General features: G+C 32.9%; 1 protein-coding gene across 1 annotated transcript in view; it reads left to right on the forward strand.

Annotated features, from left to right (window-relative positions):
* Positions 1–16,947, forward strand: part of LOC119632360 (nose resistant to fluoxetine protein 6) — a 29,361-nt gene extending 12,414 nt beyond the window's left edge. Inside the window, exons 3-11 of the mRNA XM_038025226.1 lie at positions 8,824–9,113; positions 13,951–14,159; positions 14,224–14,309; positions 14,387–14,571; positions 14,643–14,803; positions 15,634–15,996; positions 16,060–16,376; positions 16,458–16,606; positions 16,699–16,947. Coding sequence (XP_037881154.1) covers positions 8,824–9,113; positions 13,951–14,159; positions 14,224–14,309; positions 14,387–14,571; positions 14,643–14,803; positions 15,634–15,996; positions 16,060–16,376; positions 16,458–16,606; positions 16,699–16,911 — 1,973 coding nt within the window. The 3' untranslated portion in view covers positions 16,912–16,947. The remainder of the gene's footprint in view (positions 1–8,823; positions 9,114–13,950; positions 14,160–14,223; positions 14,310–14,386; positions 14,572–14,642; positions 14,804–15,633; positions 15,997–16,059; positions 16,377–16,457; positions 16,607–16,698) is intronic.
* Positions 16,948–17,334: the final 387 nt, after the last annotated feature.

A 17,334-nucleotide genomic window follows, 5' to 3' on the forward strand; every position in this document is an offset into this window, starting at 1 on the left:
AAAATGCTCAACAAACGCATGTTGGCTGATTTTGCAAATTGCCTCACACTCACGCCGAGGCCGTCTCGCTCGCCTTTTAGCAGCATCTGCATAAATTGGTATTAGACATAGCCATGTGTTTCAAGCGTACCTGAGGGAATTATCACCCGTATGGAAGTCCGTAACGGAATGTAGATCGCTTCTTCTTAGTTTCAGCGGTTTATGTACTATACCGGACGATTTTATGAATCTTTTTTCCTGTTGTTATCCTGAGCATTGCTTCCAACGGCAATCGGATTTTTTCTGGCTTCTTGGTACGCCACCGAAAAGTTGTACTTTTCGTTGCCCTCAACACCCAAATGGCCAGGCACCCACATTAGGTGCACATCATTGCGCCTACCTACCTCGTTCAGTGTTTGAAGGCACTCCAACACAAGCCTAGATGTTATAGTTCGATAATATGATCTCTAATTTATGAAAATCTAATTTTACGGATTTTTACCCATCACAAGAAGTATTTAAAGTTTATGAAATTTTTGTGCCATAAACTATCTTTGATCAGTCGATGTAATCATCGGTAAAGTTACCTCTCGATCTGTATTTAAATGCAGCTCTCGTAAATGCTAAATCGTCGTTGTACGATAGGATGCTTACTTTTATACAACATACTACGGGTGGTTGAGAGTATTATTTTTAACTTACACATACATTTACTACCAATCACTAAAAACATACGATGACTAGGTACATATGGCCAATCACTCAGGAGTGCTGTCTGTATGTGTAATACAATGACGGTCAGAAAGAAGTGCGAAGAGAAGGATAGGGAATGGACAGACCCTAGGATGTGTATGCCCGTTGAGTAACTGTTATGACTTTACCGATAGAGTACTCACTATAGCTACGACCACATATCAGCCGTAATATACCGTATACCGCATTAAGATTCGAACTCGGATATACCGAGTTAATGGTTATGCGGTAGCCTATTCGATTTAAGTCGAACAAAAACTTTTTTTTCTGCTGTGAAATTGAAATCGCCGCATACACACAATAACTTACCTCAATATGCAAATAAATATTTGTATTATAAATACAATGTGCAAGAAAATATCATAAACGTAGTCGCGTATCAAGTACGTACTTAAAAACAAAATGATTTGTAAAATTTAAAATCTTTGCAGCTGACATATATTTAAGAAAATATACCGGGTGTACCACTTAAGTCGCATAGCAACATAGCTCCTTGCGTATGCAAATATATTCATACGAGTGCCGGTATAACATAGATAAGAAACGAAAGATTTCTCTCAACTACTTATAGAAACGCTATAATTTCTGACCACACATAACCGCACGTCTCGAGATTGCTAAAGTTATTTAAAGGGTATTTATATCTATACGTTCTTTACGTGGGCCGCAATGGCAAGTAGCGGTAACGATACCCGTCTTGCTAGCATTATTTTCGTCACTTCAATGATTCCTTGGAATGTAAGCCCACATCGTCCGGTATAACTTCTCCGTGAATTCATGAAGAGATAAACGTTGTATGGTAAGAGTATCCTTCTCCCATTTCGACTTTGGCGATCACAAGAAGCACTTACATTCAACTACTCCCGCACTGCAATATGAACATAAGTTATGACCCATCTTGTAAATACATATATACCACATTTTATTCACTGAATATGTATTAATCGAAGCAAAAAATAAATGAAGTTATTCACAGCAAATTTAGCGCCCGAGAGCCGCTTAATATTTTATATAATAATAATAATAATAATGATGATGATGATGATGAGTCACTTTCTTTAAAAAAGAAAGTTATATAGTGTATGAAAAGTAAATTAATGCTTAAAGTGATTTTCATTTCAAAAAATTAGAATAAAATCGAAAGATGTCATAGATAATTGTTTTTGTCATTTTGTTCTTTGTGTATATTAATAAATCAAGAAAAACTAAACCGCTCCAAACTACATAAAACAAAAAAAAAAAACAAAAAAAAAGAAACAAAGCAAAGGCCATTGCCCTAGTTCTCTTGATTATCCAATAGCCGGCTTAAAATCAAACAGAAATTCAACTCGTATCTCTATACTTAAACAATGCATAATAAACATAAATAAATATTTATAAAATAAAGTCTTTTTAACGAAACAGAAAAACATAAAACCATAAAAAAAGCAAAAAAAGCAAAAACAAAACAAAATATATGTCAATAATGCATACTTGTTCCGAACAAGTTCATTTGCGAGTTTCGCACTTTACTTAGCAAAGTTTTCTTTGTACAATATTTATTTAATTGTTAGCATTTGTCAAAATATATTTTGAAGTTGGATTTTTTTTTTTTTTTGCAATAAAAAGCGAAGAATACAACGTTGTACCAATCTTCTCCAATCCATTTGTCAAAAGCACAAAAACGCATCAAAGATTTCATACATAATATATCGTTATACACTCTAAGTACGATGACTTCATAGTAGAGATCGTTTTTCGTAATAAATATGCACGCTGCACGCACATATACATATAAAGCAATTTTCTGTGTTGTGTTGTACATATTGACATGAAGCTTCAAATGCTCATATATCGCGTTATTTAAAAATGATGGTAACTTTGTAACTATTTGTAGACTTCACGATATCGAAGATCGCCGTAAGGAAGACAAATTTGTTTTATCACGAACGTTCACGCACCGACCTAAGATATTGTCTTCTTGTCCCGTTTCGAATTTTCGAAGGTAATTTAGTCGATAAGTTTGTAAAATTCGTGTGTCGAGTCGAAAGACGTTTAGTTGCACAGCTACTGTGACCAATAATAAGTTCACTTGAAAGAGCACAACTTGCAAAGAAATTCTACCAAAATTACTATAGCGAATTTATGCCTGTGCTAAATAGGAGCGGTACAAAACCAGTTAGGTCAGTGACACAATCTTGCACTTGTGCAAGCAACAGCAAGATATTGCAAGAGAATGTTGCACTTCACGCAAACCAATCGTATATTCTTGGGACAAGCTCGATAGTGACTAGGAGTGCAGTGGCGAAAACTGGCCGATTAGCTTTTGATTTTCAATCATGTCCAACTGTCTAACCGTTCCTATGTCTGCTAGTCGGCCTATCAACCACAATCGGTGAGGCGGAGGAAATTTGGGGAATGTATAAATGTTTATTGATCATTGAGTAAATATGAAAAGGGGAATGATACCCAGTACCCAGCTACACTTATTTTATTGGTATATATTGGTATTGTCTAAAAATTCAATGGAAAAATAAGCTGACAATGTACGCTTAACAAACAAACAAAACAAAAAAATTTCTTCCAAGTGCTTAGAGAGATTCCTCAAAAGTATTAAAGAAAACAAGTCAACTTAGTTTTATTGGCTCATCTAGGAAATCGCAAAAAATAGATATATATGTGGCATCGAAAACTTGTTTAAACCTGAACAAGGCGTTTGGGTTCACTAAAATATGTCCTTGATGCTTTCATGTAAAATCATTCATAGATTTTTCAATTTATTCAAATAGAATAAATATATATATTATCTACATATTTGATATAAATACAATTACGATAAGTTTAAAGTCTGAAAAAACGTTCAATGATTTTTCTTTTATTATAAATTAATTGAAGGCCAATTAACGAACTTTACCTAGTTATGCTATGTTGTCTAAACTCAGCAACTTTTTAGTTTCGTTTGTGCTCGCAACGACGAGGAGCGAGAACGAATAAGACACTCTTACGCATATTTAGATGCAGAACATATTAGGTTGGATGGAAACTTCTTATGTCGATCGCAAATAATTCTTAACAATTCTATTGCAATTTATTTAATAAAATAAAAATTGCCAATGTGAACTTACATTACAAGCAATTAAATAAATTGCTAATAATCATTGTATTAAAAATGGTGAATCAAGTCTCGCAGTAGGGACGCGAACCAAGATCTTTCGCCATATCCATTCTTCAGATTCTTATCTGTTCGTATCTTCATCGGATAAAGCAATCATTTCATTCCAAAGATCACAAACTGTTGCTGCCTGTAGGCAAGCTAGATGAGAAATAATAACAACTCATATAACGTAAGTTATGGAATAATGTCAAATATTTTGATTTTGTATTTGTCCGAAAATATGATAAGCATTTATGATTTCAATTAATTGATATATTTTTCTTTTATAATTGTTAAGGAACAATTGTATCGCTTTTGAAAAAGCCCTTATTGCATCTCCACACCCTACACCACTTGTGGTGTAGCGTATATTAAGTGTATGCGAATGCACATAATACCCATAACAACTAAATACGGACCCATCTTTTATTATACCAATCGATTCAAAAAACGATTCTAAGATCTAGCTTGCCTATCTGTCTGTCCATACGTCTGAGGTGTGTCTATATATTTTTACGTTCAGCCTAAAAGTCACAATTTTTGAGATATTTTGACAAAATTTGGCACTCGGATTGAGATCGGACAACTTTCTCTCATACAAAGCTTTATTCTGAAAACTCGTTATATAAAATAAAATGCAATTTTCGCTGAGTAACATTATTTCGGTATTCTAACGAAAATTGAATCCTCATTTGATAGAAACGCCTAATTTTTAATACTTCTATGATAATAATCTGTCATAGAAACTAGACTTATCGAGTTTTCACCATATGTTCCTATTTTGGACCATACCTCACATGAGAGTTCCCATGCAAATCGGCAAGAAATAAAAGGCGTGTTAAATTTATCAAGACTTGCATTAATTTTCTTTTTCGCACGCAACGTGTTTGGGATCGGATTACAACTATTTCCAACGTTTGCTCTTTTATCTCAATTTTCACGGTAGTTAGCATGAATGAAAACACAAACTGACCCACTCCTCAGTAGCAAGTATAAAAAGGAATAAATTAAATTATTGTTCGACAAGTTGCTTTAAAGACCTTATACTAGCATAAAAAATAAGTCGGCAATCGTATTAACAGTTCTTAGATAGCTGCCGCCTTTTTACAATCCAACAATTTTTGAAAACAATTTCAGATCCTAGCTCGCCATTGTAGGAACAACGAACCACACTTTTATTTGTCTGGAATATTCTTTTATTTTTCTTTCTCTCGTTTCCTTGTCTTTTTTTATTAGTTTACCTTGCTTTGGTTAGCAACAAAACAGAAAGAAAAACATTTTTTTTATTTATTTTTAAATTATCAATCACTCAGAGGATGTCCCCTATTCGGTCGGTAAAAGAAGAGGGAGAATGATATATAGGAAGGTGACCGCAGCCTGGTGGCTCTTTATAAATAGTAAGTGTTACGCCTGAGCTCAGGAAAATCTACCGCAAATAGTTAGGCCAGCTTACGTTTTTCTGGAAATAGAAAAGAAAGCAAAAAAAAAATACAAATAAATAATAAAAAAAAAAAAAAAAAAAACGACAGAATTTTGCCGCCAACTTAATACTTAAATGTTTCTAAGTATGTGTTCATAAGAAATGAAAAAAAAAAATATTTTTTTTTTGTTTTCTTATAAATTGCATTGTGAACAAAATTTGTTGTAGGCACTGAATGACTAAAGATTAAATAAATAAGTAAGAAATCAAGCGCACGCTATTCACAATTACTAATGCGCAGATAGTCAACCAGTCGGTCAGTGCAATTGATGGCAAACACTTTAACCATTGCAATAATTATATCTGAACGTCGAGGTCGCCGAGATGCGTGAAATAATTGCGAGAAGTTCAATATACTCTTGACACTGCGAACAAAAAAAAAAAAGGTAACAATTCTCCTCTTGTTTTGATAGACAATCTTACTCACTGACCAATCGTACTTTTATTTGATTATAATATATTTAAATGTATTGCAAATAGTTCGTAGAATTCTTTTCGTTTTTTTATTCAACTCTCAGTCTCGTCTTACCAAAAGAACATTTATGGTTATGTGGGTCTGCGTTCATAGTTCCCAGACAAGCACGCTTTTCAAGTTTATTTGATATCAACTTTTCTAAGTTAAGTTAAGAAAAAAAAGCTCAATTTGGAAAATGCATGATCAAGGTCTTTGACATTCCATTATCGATTCAAATCTATGCTATTACAAGGTTAACATTTTGTTACACCCAACTCTTAAATTAATATGTATTCAAACATGTTAAATGTATTTTAAATCATTTAAAATATACAATATATTTTTATGTGTATATAAAACTCTTTCAAATCGATTCATATAATGGCACTGATTTCGATCTTTAGCATGTGCTTATGTGCTTAAGCATGTTTAGTCGAAGATTGAAACTAAGGATACAAAAAAAAAAAAAAATGTAGATCAAGGCCAATGCGATATAAAGTGTCTCCGAAAATAATATGCGATAATCGTCGTCGTTTCTCTCATGCGAATAAATGAATATATTACAAAAAAAAATAAAAATAATGATCATTTCGTGTTTACACTCTCCGTCAAACGATATACGTGCCATAGATATGCAACAATCAGAACAACATCGGATATATTACTATATATTATGAATTATTCTTGATCCCCATAAGATTTTGAATATATGAAGACCTTTGGCTCTGTAGGTCCGCTTACCCATCTTTTCTTGGGTGTAGGAAAATTTTAACTTTTCAAGTGAAATTCTGCAAAACCCCAGCTTGAGAACACTAAAGAGCTCAGTGTAGAGAATGACGCGCCTACAATAATTAAAATATCTTATAATTTTTTTGATACGGCTTTCAAGTAGATATGTTAAAATTAATACACACCTTAGGACGAATACAAGTTTCGTATTATTACTACTAAATTTCTTTAGAGATCTAGAAAATATTGATGGCATATCCATCGGCAGATGTAAAATTTGTTTACACAATAACCATGAGGCCTACTAATAGCCGAACTTGGTAACGCTTTATTTTGTAATCATGTCCAAGAGCACATATAAGTAAATCTGCCTCAAAATTTTCTACATGTTACGATGAATCTTCGAATTCTACGCGATTCGTAGTCGTCCATTCATGCCAGGGGCATTTTAGCAGATGCTCATGGAATTTCTTGATAGTTGCGTATTACCATTAACTAACACATATAAAGCGGAGTGTTGCATTATAACTGAGTTCATGATGAAAAGCAAGGGACATGCCCTTATCATCGAGTTAAGATAGATCCTCACCAACTGCCTTCACACTGATACCAAATAACTAATTTCCCCATTATGTACCGAGTTTTACATAATTCAGTCATTTTGCATTTGAGTCGGTGCTTTTAATACTTCGCAGCCAGTACACGCATGAAACCCTCTTTTATCCACCTTTTCCTCCAAAGTTAACAACTAGATGAATTACTTAAGAACCAAACATTATGGGCTATATAGTAATAGGTAAGCAAGAAAATTACTATAAGGTGAATCTACGTTTTTTAAAGCTGACGCTCTACAAAAAATTACATTGCATTAATTATAACCCATCAGCCTATTTTCCTACTACTGCTATGGACAATCTGAGACTAATCACTAATACACAAAGCCGAGTGTTGATACTATATATACATCCAGAAGATATAATTTAAAAGTGACTGAGCTAGCCAGCGATAAGTATATCCACCAGGTATGTAAATATGAAACCGGAATTTGTCCGCTAATACTATTGTCAAGCCATAGCGTTAGTTTTATTCTTTGCCATCAACAACATGAAGCTTTTCAACGCATATCAATACAGTTCTCGTACAAGAGTATAGTTTGCGACATACCGGTTAAGCATTCCGGCTTTAAAGTGATTTGCGGTTACAGTACAAAATTTCTGTTATCATTTTTTTGTAAGAAAATTCTTGCAGAATCGCATTAAATGCCCGATGAAGACTGAACTTGCTCTTGATAAATCATAATGCTTTGATTAGTTTAAAAACTTCAAAAATGACAATTTTGAGATGTGTGAATATTGCAAATGTTGTTACGTAAGAACTAAAATCTGAGAAACCGTACCTTAAAACTTTTCTTTATATTGAGTAAAAAAGAAAGAAAAAAATTGAAGACGCCTTAGATGCCTACGACGCCGAATAGAATGCTTTACTTGAGTGTCTAATAAATGATTCCATTTAGAATTTAGGATTGACATACTAAATTTTGCATACTACTATGATCTGAAATTTATATCCCATCATTGAGGTTGAAAAATACAATGGACGAATGTAATCTTAAGCAAGGAAAACTATTATTAATTTTTGTACAAAAAAAAAAAAAAAAAAAAATTCGGCAAAATTAAACCGTTTAAACGCGGGGTACATGAACTTGCCATTCCATGTCCACATGTTACGTAATCTAAAGTCTGTAGCAGATGGCTACGTGGTGAACGGTGGAGGTGGCGTAAATGATTGATTGCCACACCCACAGTGAAAAACTATTTGCGACAATAGGAAATGAAAATTCGTGTTAAAGCAAATAAATTTCTCTCACTTATATAATTTTATAAATTTATATTTGAATTTAATATTTTATTCAATTTCGAAATTTACGTTACAACATAACCTGTAATATACAAATATATATTAGCGACATAATATGAGGTTCTTAATAATGCCGTTAAACCGACCGGAATAGCTTTTCTAATTTTAACGACGTTCTCTCTTCATTTATTTAACACAATAAAATAAGAAGATATGATGCGAAGCGAGCCTGCGAGCCCTTCTCAAACAACATTTGTCGACACAAGCTATTATTATTCCATACGAAGAAAAATGAAATGAAAATGAAAAAAGCCATCATTTAAGAAACTGAAAATTTTATATAAAAAAAAAAAAATTTTCAAAGCTTTTTATATATATATATATGTATTATAAATAGTTTTACTTAATCTTTTGTATAAAATTTTCGTAAACTTTTAGTGCATGATTCCACTGGCAAGCTATCATCGGGCATACTGAACGGTAACATCAATCAACACGGTGATTTTGATGAATGCTTAAGCATTCGCAAGCGATTGAGTAGTAAAATTCCAAGCTTAAATGATCACGATACTGCTGATGAGGGGAATAATGACAATGAATATGACGAAATTAAAGGAAAATATTGTTTAGCGTATGCACAACCCATATTGCCACATAAATCGAAACGTTTGCAAACATTTTTCAAATTGGTGCAATCGCATGGACCATTTAAGAGTGAATTTAATGACGTAAGTACTTCGTGCCATGATATGATCTCAATCATATAATCATAATTAATAGTATTATAAGTAAAATTTTAAACGTATAAATTTTAAATATATATATATATATATATATATATATATATGCATGTACATATGCATACATGTGCATGTGTATTTTTGTTCAAAAAATATGGGGAATTTTTTTTTTTTTTTATTATTTTATAAATACTTGGCACGCGAACTCGTTAATGTATGTAAACTTGATGCATATGCTATCATGTGCCATTTAATTGAAGTTATTATGTTATTTGGGTTCATTACTTTAAGAGTTGAGCGCGTTTGATAATTGTGGGCAAATATTGCCAACGAATTTTCCTTATTTCGTTTTCAGCTCAATTTTTTTTGGTTTTATTTATTTTTTTGTTTTTTGGTTAACTGTTAAAGCGCTTCTGGTTCGTAAGCATAAATTCATCTGTCGTTATCAACGGTAATCCGGAATTGTCAATACTCGCCCAAAAATCACATTTTGACGATCGGGACACAATGATGATCTTAAAACGGTTTGAATTGCTCTACAAAATGACAAACGAAACGGAACATCATTCAAAATTGATTGAATTGTTGCAATTCCAATAGCGCCTGCAAGGTTACTAACACACAATCGAAGATATTTGAATGCAATATTTTTGAATTGATTCACATTTTCATCTAGCAGTTAAGATTAATCGTCTTGGCGACTGTTCCCAACCTCTCTACTACGTTAAAAATAAATTTTTCTCGATTGTGTCATCGTGCCATCATCATAACACTTCCAAAGGCAGCTGGTCAAGCAATTTCGTTTTCTAAACAGAATTTTTATAAGGAAAACGTTTTGCTCAACATATTCGTTCGAAAATTTCGAAAATTTATATGTAAAATTTCAAATTGATTTCTATTTTAAGTTAGTCTCTAAAACATGATTTTCCGAAAAATGGTCCCGTGTTAAAGTTTTTCAGTTTCCTTTAAACCCTTCGAGATTCCTGAGATTTATTTTTAAATTTGATTTAAGACTTTCAATCTAGATTATAACTGCCAAGTTTATCTGTTAGTAACGTTGAGTGACAATCAAACTGTCTTTGCAGATGCAAATACGTGCAGGAAGAAGTGTAGACGACTAGGCGTACAATCAGATGCGCAATCGTGTTAATACACGCGCAGATAGATGGGCGCGAAAATGAGCTGACAACTCAAATTCTTAATTGATTTAAACAATTTTACATAATTTCATTAAGAAACAACTATTCTGCTCAAACTGAGCCATACATATGTGTGATGAACTGATTTCTTTTCTGTATGTCTCAGTAGCAAGAATGATTTTTCTTAGGGGATTGCAGCGCTTAGTATCGTATTTGATGAAGAATAACAGTTAGTTAAAGGCGAGAGGAATTAAAACTGCAAAGTCGGTAGTTTGCAATTCTTCTGGTCATTGCATAGAAATGCAATGAACAATCACTAAATGGCAGAGTGAATATAGTTCACGAAATAATTGGTTATATTCTTCTATATCAGCATGATATAGTCAGAAACACCTTTTTGCATAATGTTCCGTGAATACGTAGCCGGGAAATCACGTCATCTTTGCTTGCGTCGCACTGTTCAAGCGAACGATACTTTTCTCAAATTTCCCTAATTTAGTTATTTTACGGCATCTTAAGCAAGATTTATTTAAATTAGTATCATCGACTTCCCACAAACGTCGACACAGAGTCGATTATCTGAACTCATCGTACGTATTTTGAGTGACCTACATGTTTTGATGAATCCAAAAACCGATCAATCAATGCGAAAAGACGAAAAAAATATAAGCACACTCCTGGAATACCCATAGACGTACTCAAACCCCGTCAAACCAACGGTATGCTGCGGGTTACATGTACTAGGGGTAAGATATTTTCTCTTTAAAATTAAAATTTTAAAACTTTAAACGCGCTTTTCTCGAAACCATCTTTCTCGAAATTCCCGTGCCGATGGCTCCTTGAATTTCTCGTGGGATCTTTTCAATAGATTAAACTTTCAAAAACATATCTTTTTTTTTTTTTTTGGTGTACTGTAAGATATATGAACCATGTATAAAAATCCAACTATTAATAAAACTTTTTTTTTAGGTAATTAAACAACCAAAAATGCCCTAATATTAAATGATACAGGGCGATAATAAGCCTTAAGTAAGATTTAAATAACAATAATGCATCAACAGTAATACCAAGATTGTAGTAAAAGCACCCTTTGTTTGTTTAAAGTGTTCGTAGAAAATGTAAACCGTTATAGGCCAAAAAGGCCTATGTGTTAATGTTTTATGATGAGAGTTTGTTCATGATAGTAATTTGGCAAAGGGTAAGAGAATCTTTGTCAATCGTGTAAGCGCATTTTTATCCAAGTTACATATATATATACTGGAAACGTTAGATCCCACAAAGGTAAAAATCTTTTTGATTTTTTACTTATAATTGTAGATGCACACTCTACCTTCATATGGTTATGGAAGAAAAAAAATTTTTTATTTTGTTTTTTTGCTGACAATGTTCGCTATTCATATAAACGCCAATTAACGGGTTAAAGATTTTAATAAACATAGACTTGAAAAGCTACGGCATACGAAATACTGGAAAGTATTGCAAAAATTATGGCAACTCTGGCGCATTTGGAAGCAAAATTTGTTCGCGATGATAAAATTTATATAAAATAAAAGAATTTATTAAAAGTATATTAACAAAATTTAACGTAAAGAAAAAATTTTACTAAATTTAAGTGTTTCGCGGAAAAACTACAAGTCAGTGAAGTGCAACTGAACTAAAATTATTCGTTGGCAAAGAAAGGAACAGAAAAGGAGGAATAGAAAGAGGAAGAAGATGAAAAAAAAGACAAGAAAGCAGCTATATTACGCCCAAAAACGATTGTGATAACAGTAAAAAATGCAGACAATGTGCGTTAGGGCTCCGCGCGTTAATTAGCAATAATTATTTGATTCAATTTACAATACAAAAACGTGCACATAATCCATCTATGCTAATAAATAGACAACAAATTGTGCTGCCAGTGAATTTTCTATCCAACTGCAACTGGCAACCCATGAAATCGACAAGAGTATGGATCCCAAATTTGAAGGAAGTAGAAAAAACATGAAATATTACTTGGAGGAGAACTTTTTTTTAAAATTCTTGAGGACTTTTCTGGTAAAATTAAAATCATAAAATCAGGGCCGAATCAATGCCAGGAAATCGTCGAACAAATAAACAAAAAGAATAATGTGCAAAAGTCACAGAGGTACTAAGAATTCTCGTAACTACTCAACTTGAACCTTTCCAACTTTCTTGTTGCTGCCATCACAATACTGCTCTTTAGCTTGATAGACTAATCTGCAGAAATGTGTCGAATATTGAGCCAGAGATGCTACCGATTTCTATATTCTGTGTAATATGTCTATGACACTCTGCTTCTTTACCTAGAATCAGTGCCCTCTTTGGTAAAATGCTACTATATGGAATAATTTTTAAGATTTGTATTGTTTTTTTCTTTTCTTTAAAATTTTCTCCTTTTTTCTTTCTTTCGAGAAATAAAATTGTATCGAAAAATAATATTACTTCGACTAGTTGTAAACTTTGATTTGTTAAAGCGGCTTCAATATATGACACACAAATATGTCATCCGTTAACTTCAATCTGGGTCCAGCTGTCGGCGATGACATCTTTGAATCGATGGTTGGTGATATTTTTGAGAAACATAATAACCTAATTGTAGTGGAAGACTTCAATTATGACTAAGAGTATGCTCTTTATGTAATCGATTAAATATTTCTCTACGACACCTATACTATTGCTACCAATACATTTTCGGGTGCGTAATAGTACAACACCCCTTTTGGATTATTTCCTTATATCTGATAAATCTACTTTGTGTACTACAAGTCGATTTCAACGTCCGTTATCGTTCCACCATGCATTTATATGTGTGCTTCATTTGAATTGCCCTGTTCAATGTTTAAATAGAATCTCGAGGGAGTATATTCAATACCGGAATTACTTATTGGTGCACAATCGTGATTTGGCTGCTTATGTACTTGAGAAAGATTTCAAGCCTTTTTATAATAGTAATGACGTAAACTGGCAAAATCTCATACCGGAAAATTTGATAACCAAGTTGTTTTCTCTAATTCCCTTGTCTCGATTTAAAATTAAACGGAAATCGACGGGGTCGATAAAATCCTCAGATATACTATGTGCCTGATCTCTTAGGGACATAGCATGTAAAGTTTACATTCAAGACGCGACTTCTCATAAATGATGTGTGTTTTGCAGGTATGGGAAACAAACTATACGGAAAATGAAGAGAAGTCACTTGAGTGAAATATTCAATAATGATGACCCCAAGCGTATGTTAAATCAATTGAGAATAGCTAGAAATAGTGACTCAATCAATGGGAAATGTCAAATTACATGTTGACCACATAAATAACTATTTTTTGGATGATTTGAACTTTAGCCCTGATAACATATGTGAATATTCGCCCTTTGTGACATCCCATAACACATTCTCCTTTACACATATTGACGATTATGAGCTTCGCAACGCATTTCGTAACATTAAATCAAACGCCCGCGATACTGACGGAATATTAAATCTATTTAATAACATTATAACAACCTCTATTTTGCTTTCCGCGAGTCGATAGCTCCACGAGGCAGGTCAAGTGTCATAATTCTGTTTATGGTTTTTTTCTTTCTCTGAAATTTTGTTTCTTGGAAAATCGAGTAGTTTTCATAAAAAGTTGAATCATTAAACAAGAAGTTTTCGTAACAACAATATTTTTCTTGATGTTTTCCAGCCGGGCCATCGTGTACCGAGATATTCCTTAATAAATTGGGGTATATGTATGCCCTCCTCTTGCGCACCTCAAGACGTAGAATATGCTGTTAGAGAATTCCTTAACAACATAACCGTTTCGACTGGTATCACTTTTAATGTACGTGTAGAACCACAGATGTGCACCTCTAACGAAAGCAAAGCCTGGGATCGCAACACAACATGGGCTGTGTAAGTTCGCGAGCTCTTAATAATAGATGAGATAAATTTTCCATTTGATTTTCCATTTTTCTAGACGTTTCTTTATAACAATCGTTTCCATATCCATATTATCGACCATTTACAATCGTTGTACTCAAAATAATGCAAACGAAAAGCAAAGTAAGGGAAATTTTGCGGGCTAACGACAGTGTATTCATTGCTTATGTATGCAAATTTATGCATATTTATATTTATAGATGAATGGTTGACCGTGTTTGCTTTGGATAAAAACTGGAAATGGATTTTTGACATAAAGTATACGAATGATGATGTGCGCACCGTTCACGGTATACGCTTTCTCAATGCTGTCATGTTATTGTTATCCCATAAATCTATGGCCATGTTTTTCAATCCCTACAATAATCGCACAGAAATGTCTGAGGTTTGTACTAAATTTATTTGAATAAATAAAAAAATAAGTAAAAATATTATTTTTCTTTTCGAATATTGCAGAGTTTGGGTCGCCCATGGACGGTAATTGGCCGTGCTGCCTCCCTATATACGGATCCTTTTCTCTTAGTTAGCGGCATGTTAACAGCGTATTCCTTATTTGGTCGTTTGAAAAAGGGTCAACCAGTGCGCTTGATAAATGAATATATCAGCCGCTTGATACGGTATTATTTAAAATTAATCAACTTCTTTTTTTTTTTTTATTATTATTATTATTATTATTATTATTATTATTATTATTAAAGAGTTCTACTGGTCTTTAAATACGGTAAACCATCAACAATATAAAACAATTCGTCAGCCAGCTTCGTCAAAAACTAAATTTTGATGCCATATAAAGGCATGCTTTTCATTTGAAGTCTTATCATGACTTATTAAGAATTAGAGCTGGAAGCCATGTGAAACCTTATTTCCAGTATGAACGTTTCTATTCAAGAAGATTCAAAAATTCTTCGCATTCCATCCAATTTTCCCACGTTCATTGCACTATTTTTCGTATAATGATTTTTTCGTAATAAAACTTTTTATGAGGAATTGTCGTGAATTGTTGCATTCTCAACAACGTTCGGACAGTGCGTACTGTGCCAAAGCACAGTAGTATACCAAATATCACAGAAACGTTTCGAGAATTAAGGCCTACGCGTTGAACATAAAATTTCGGAAACGGAAATTTCTGATAAACAGACAGACTAAAAGACGCTCGGAAAAGGCTTAAATCGAGTAAAACAAATTATTTTGAATTGACTGTGGTGTTTAGGTGTAGTAAAAGAAAACCTCTATCTAAAGTTATTCAAGGTATAGCAAGCATGCCAAGAAAAAGTTTGGGTAGGATACAAACTTTCATACGATATTGGTCATCTGTGGTTGAATTGTGTACTTTTGTTGTTTTGCTTTTCTAGCAGAAGATGCAATAGTCTTAATATTTAGCTCAGTTCATTTATCCAGTTTATAGCAAACTTGATTAATAATCGCAAAATGGTTTTCTCTTTTCTAGCATTGTACCACCTTTGGCTGCTTTAATATTATTTTGCACTTATGTTTTGCCTATAGTCGATTCTGGTCCTCAATGGAATCTTGTGGTTGGACACCATGCCACCATTTGCAAACAACACTGGTGGCGTAATTTGCTTTTCATTCATAATTACTTTGGCTTTAGTGAAATGTGCCTGACGCATACACATCATTTGGGTATCGATACTGAACTGTTTGCGGTGGCACCCATTATTATATTGTTACTGTGGAAATGGCCCAGGAATGGTTTCATTGCTTTGTTAACATTATGTGGCCTTGGTACTGCAGCTCGTTATTATACGACAGTAGTTAATGAATTATCCAATTATATCTACTTTGGCACGAAGTAAGTCATCTATCTATTCGATCGATCTTGTTGGACGCCTAAATTATATTCTATCACATTTAGCATCACACGTTTATTTCGCACTGCTGATTATATGTATTCCTTTCCACCTATGCGTTCTACGGTTTATATAATGGGTATCTTCTTGGGCTATATACTACGTATGTATCCCAAAGTAACGCTAAGCAATATTCAATTACGCTTGGGATGGTTTGCTGCTTTGGCATGTGTAGTGGCATCAGTATTAGGTCCTGCTCCTATGGGCGATATCAATTATAAATATAATAGCACGCACGCAGCCATTTATGCGGCATTTGCTCCCATCGCGTGGTGCCTATTTTTTTGCTGGATTGTGTTTGTTTCCCACAATGGTTATAAGAGTAAGTAACAATACTTTTTATTATCACTAGATCTCGGTGCTCTATATTCACCGATTTTTCTATTCTTTTTTTTCTTTGCAGATCGCATCACAAGATTTTTCTCTTGGAGATATTATCAAATCTCTACGAAACTATCGTATGCCATATACTTAACACAATTCCCTATATATTTCTATAATGTGGGTCGTCGACGACATGCTCATCATTATTATAATTTCATATCAGCGATTGTAAGTTATATATAATATCTAATAAATAAAGCTCAATTAAATAATCGTTGAACGTAACTTTATTCATTTATTCTCTTTCTATTATCCAACAGTGTGATACCAATGAATATTTATGCATTTTTGCAGCCTCCATTATCTTAACATTATTATTTGATGCACCTTTTCAAAATATGAAAAAATTATTATTAAAACGCTCAAGGGCCACTACCGGTAAAGACAACAGCAGTAACGAGAGCAATCTAAATAGCGAAACTTTAGCAGACATCAAATTAACAAAATCTTTATTACATTCGCATGGTGATTAATTAATTAATCAAAATTTATTTTTATTATTATTTTATTATTATTATTTTATTTTTTTTTTTTTTGCATTTGTTAAATGCTGTATAGTCTCACGTTTAGTTTTAAATTTAATTTATAATTATTTAGTTATTTCTTTAAAAAAACAAAAAGCACGCAAAAGATAAAACGACTGCTTTAATAACATACACTTGATTATTTTACTTAATTTAAAGACATTTACAATTATTGGTGTGTATTTAACGTTGTATATTTACTTCGTCTTCCTTTGAAACTGTTCGTTAATTTATTAAGGGTTTAATTTTTCTAAATATGTACACAAAAATAATAAATAAATAAAAGAATTTATTTGAAAATGTTTCTTAATGATGAAATTAGTAACAAAACGATAAAAATTTTATCTGAAAATAAAACTCAAATTATTGTTA

Source organism: Glossina fuscipes, unplaced genomic scaffold, assembly GCF_014805625.2.
Source record: "Glossina fuscipes isolate IAEA_lab_2018 unplaced genomic scaffold, Yale_Gfus_2 0, whole genome shotgun sequence".
In the NCBI taxonomy this organism is placed as follows: Eukaryota; Metazoa; Arthropoda; class Insecta; order Diptera; family Glossinidae; genus Glossina; species Glossina fuscipes.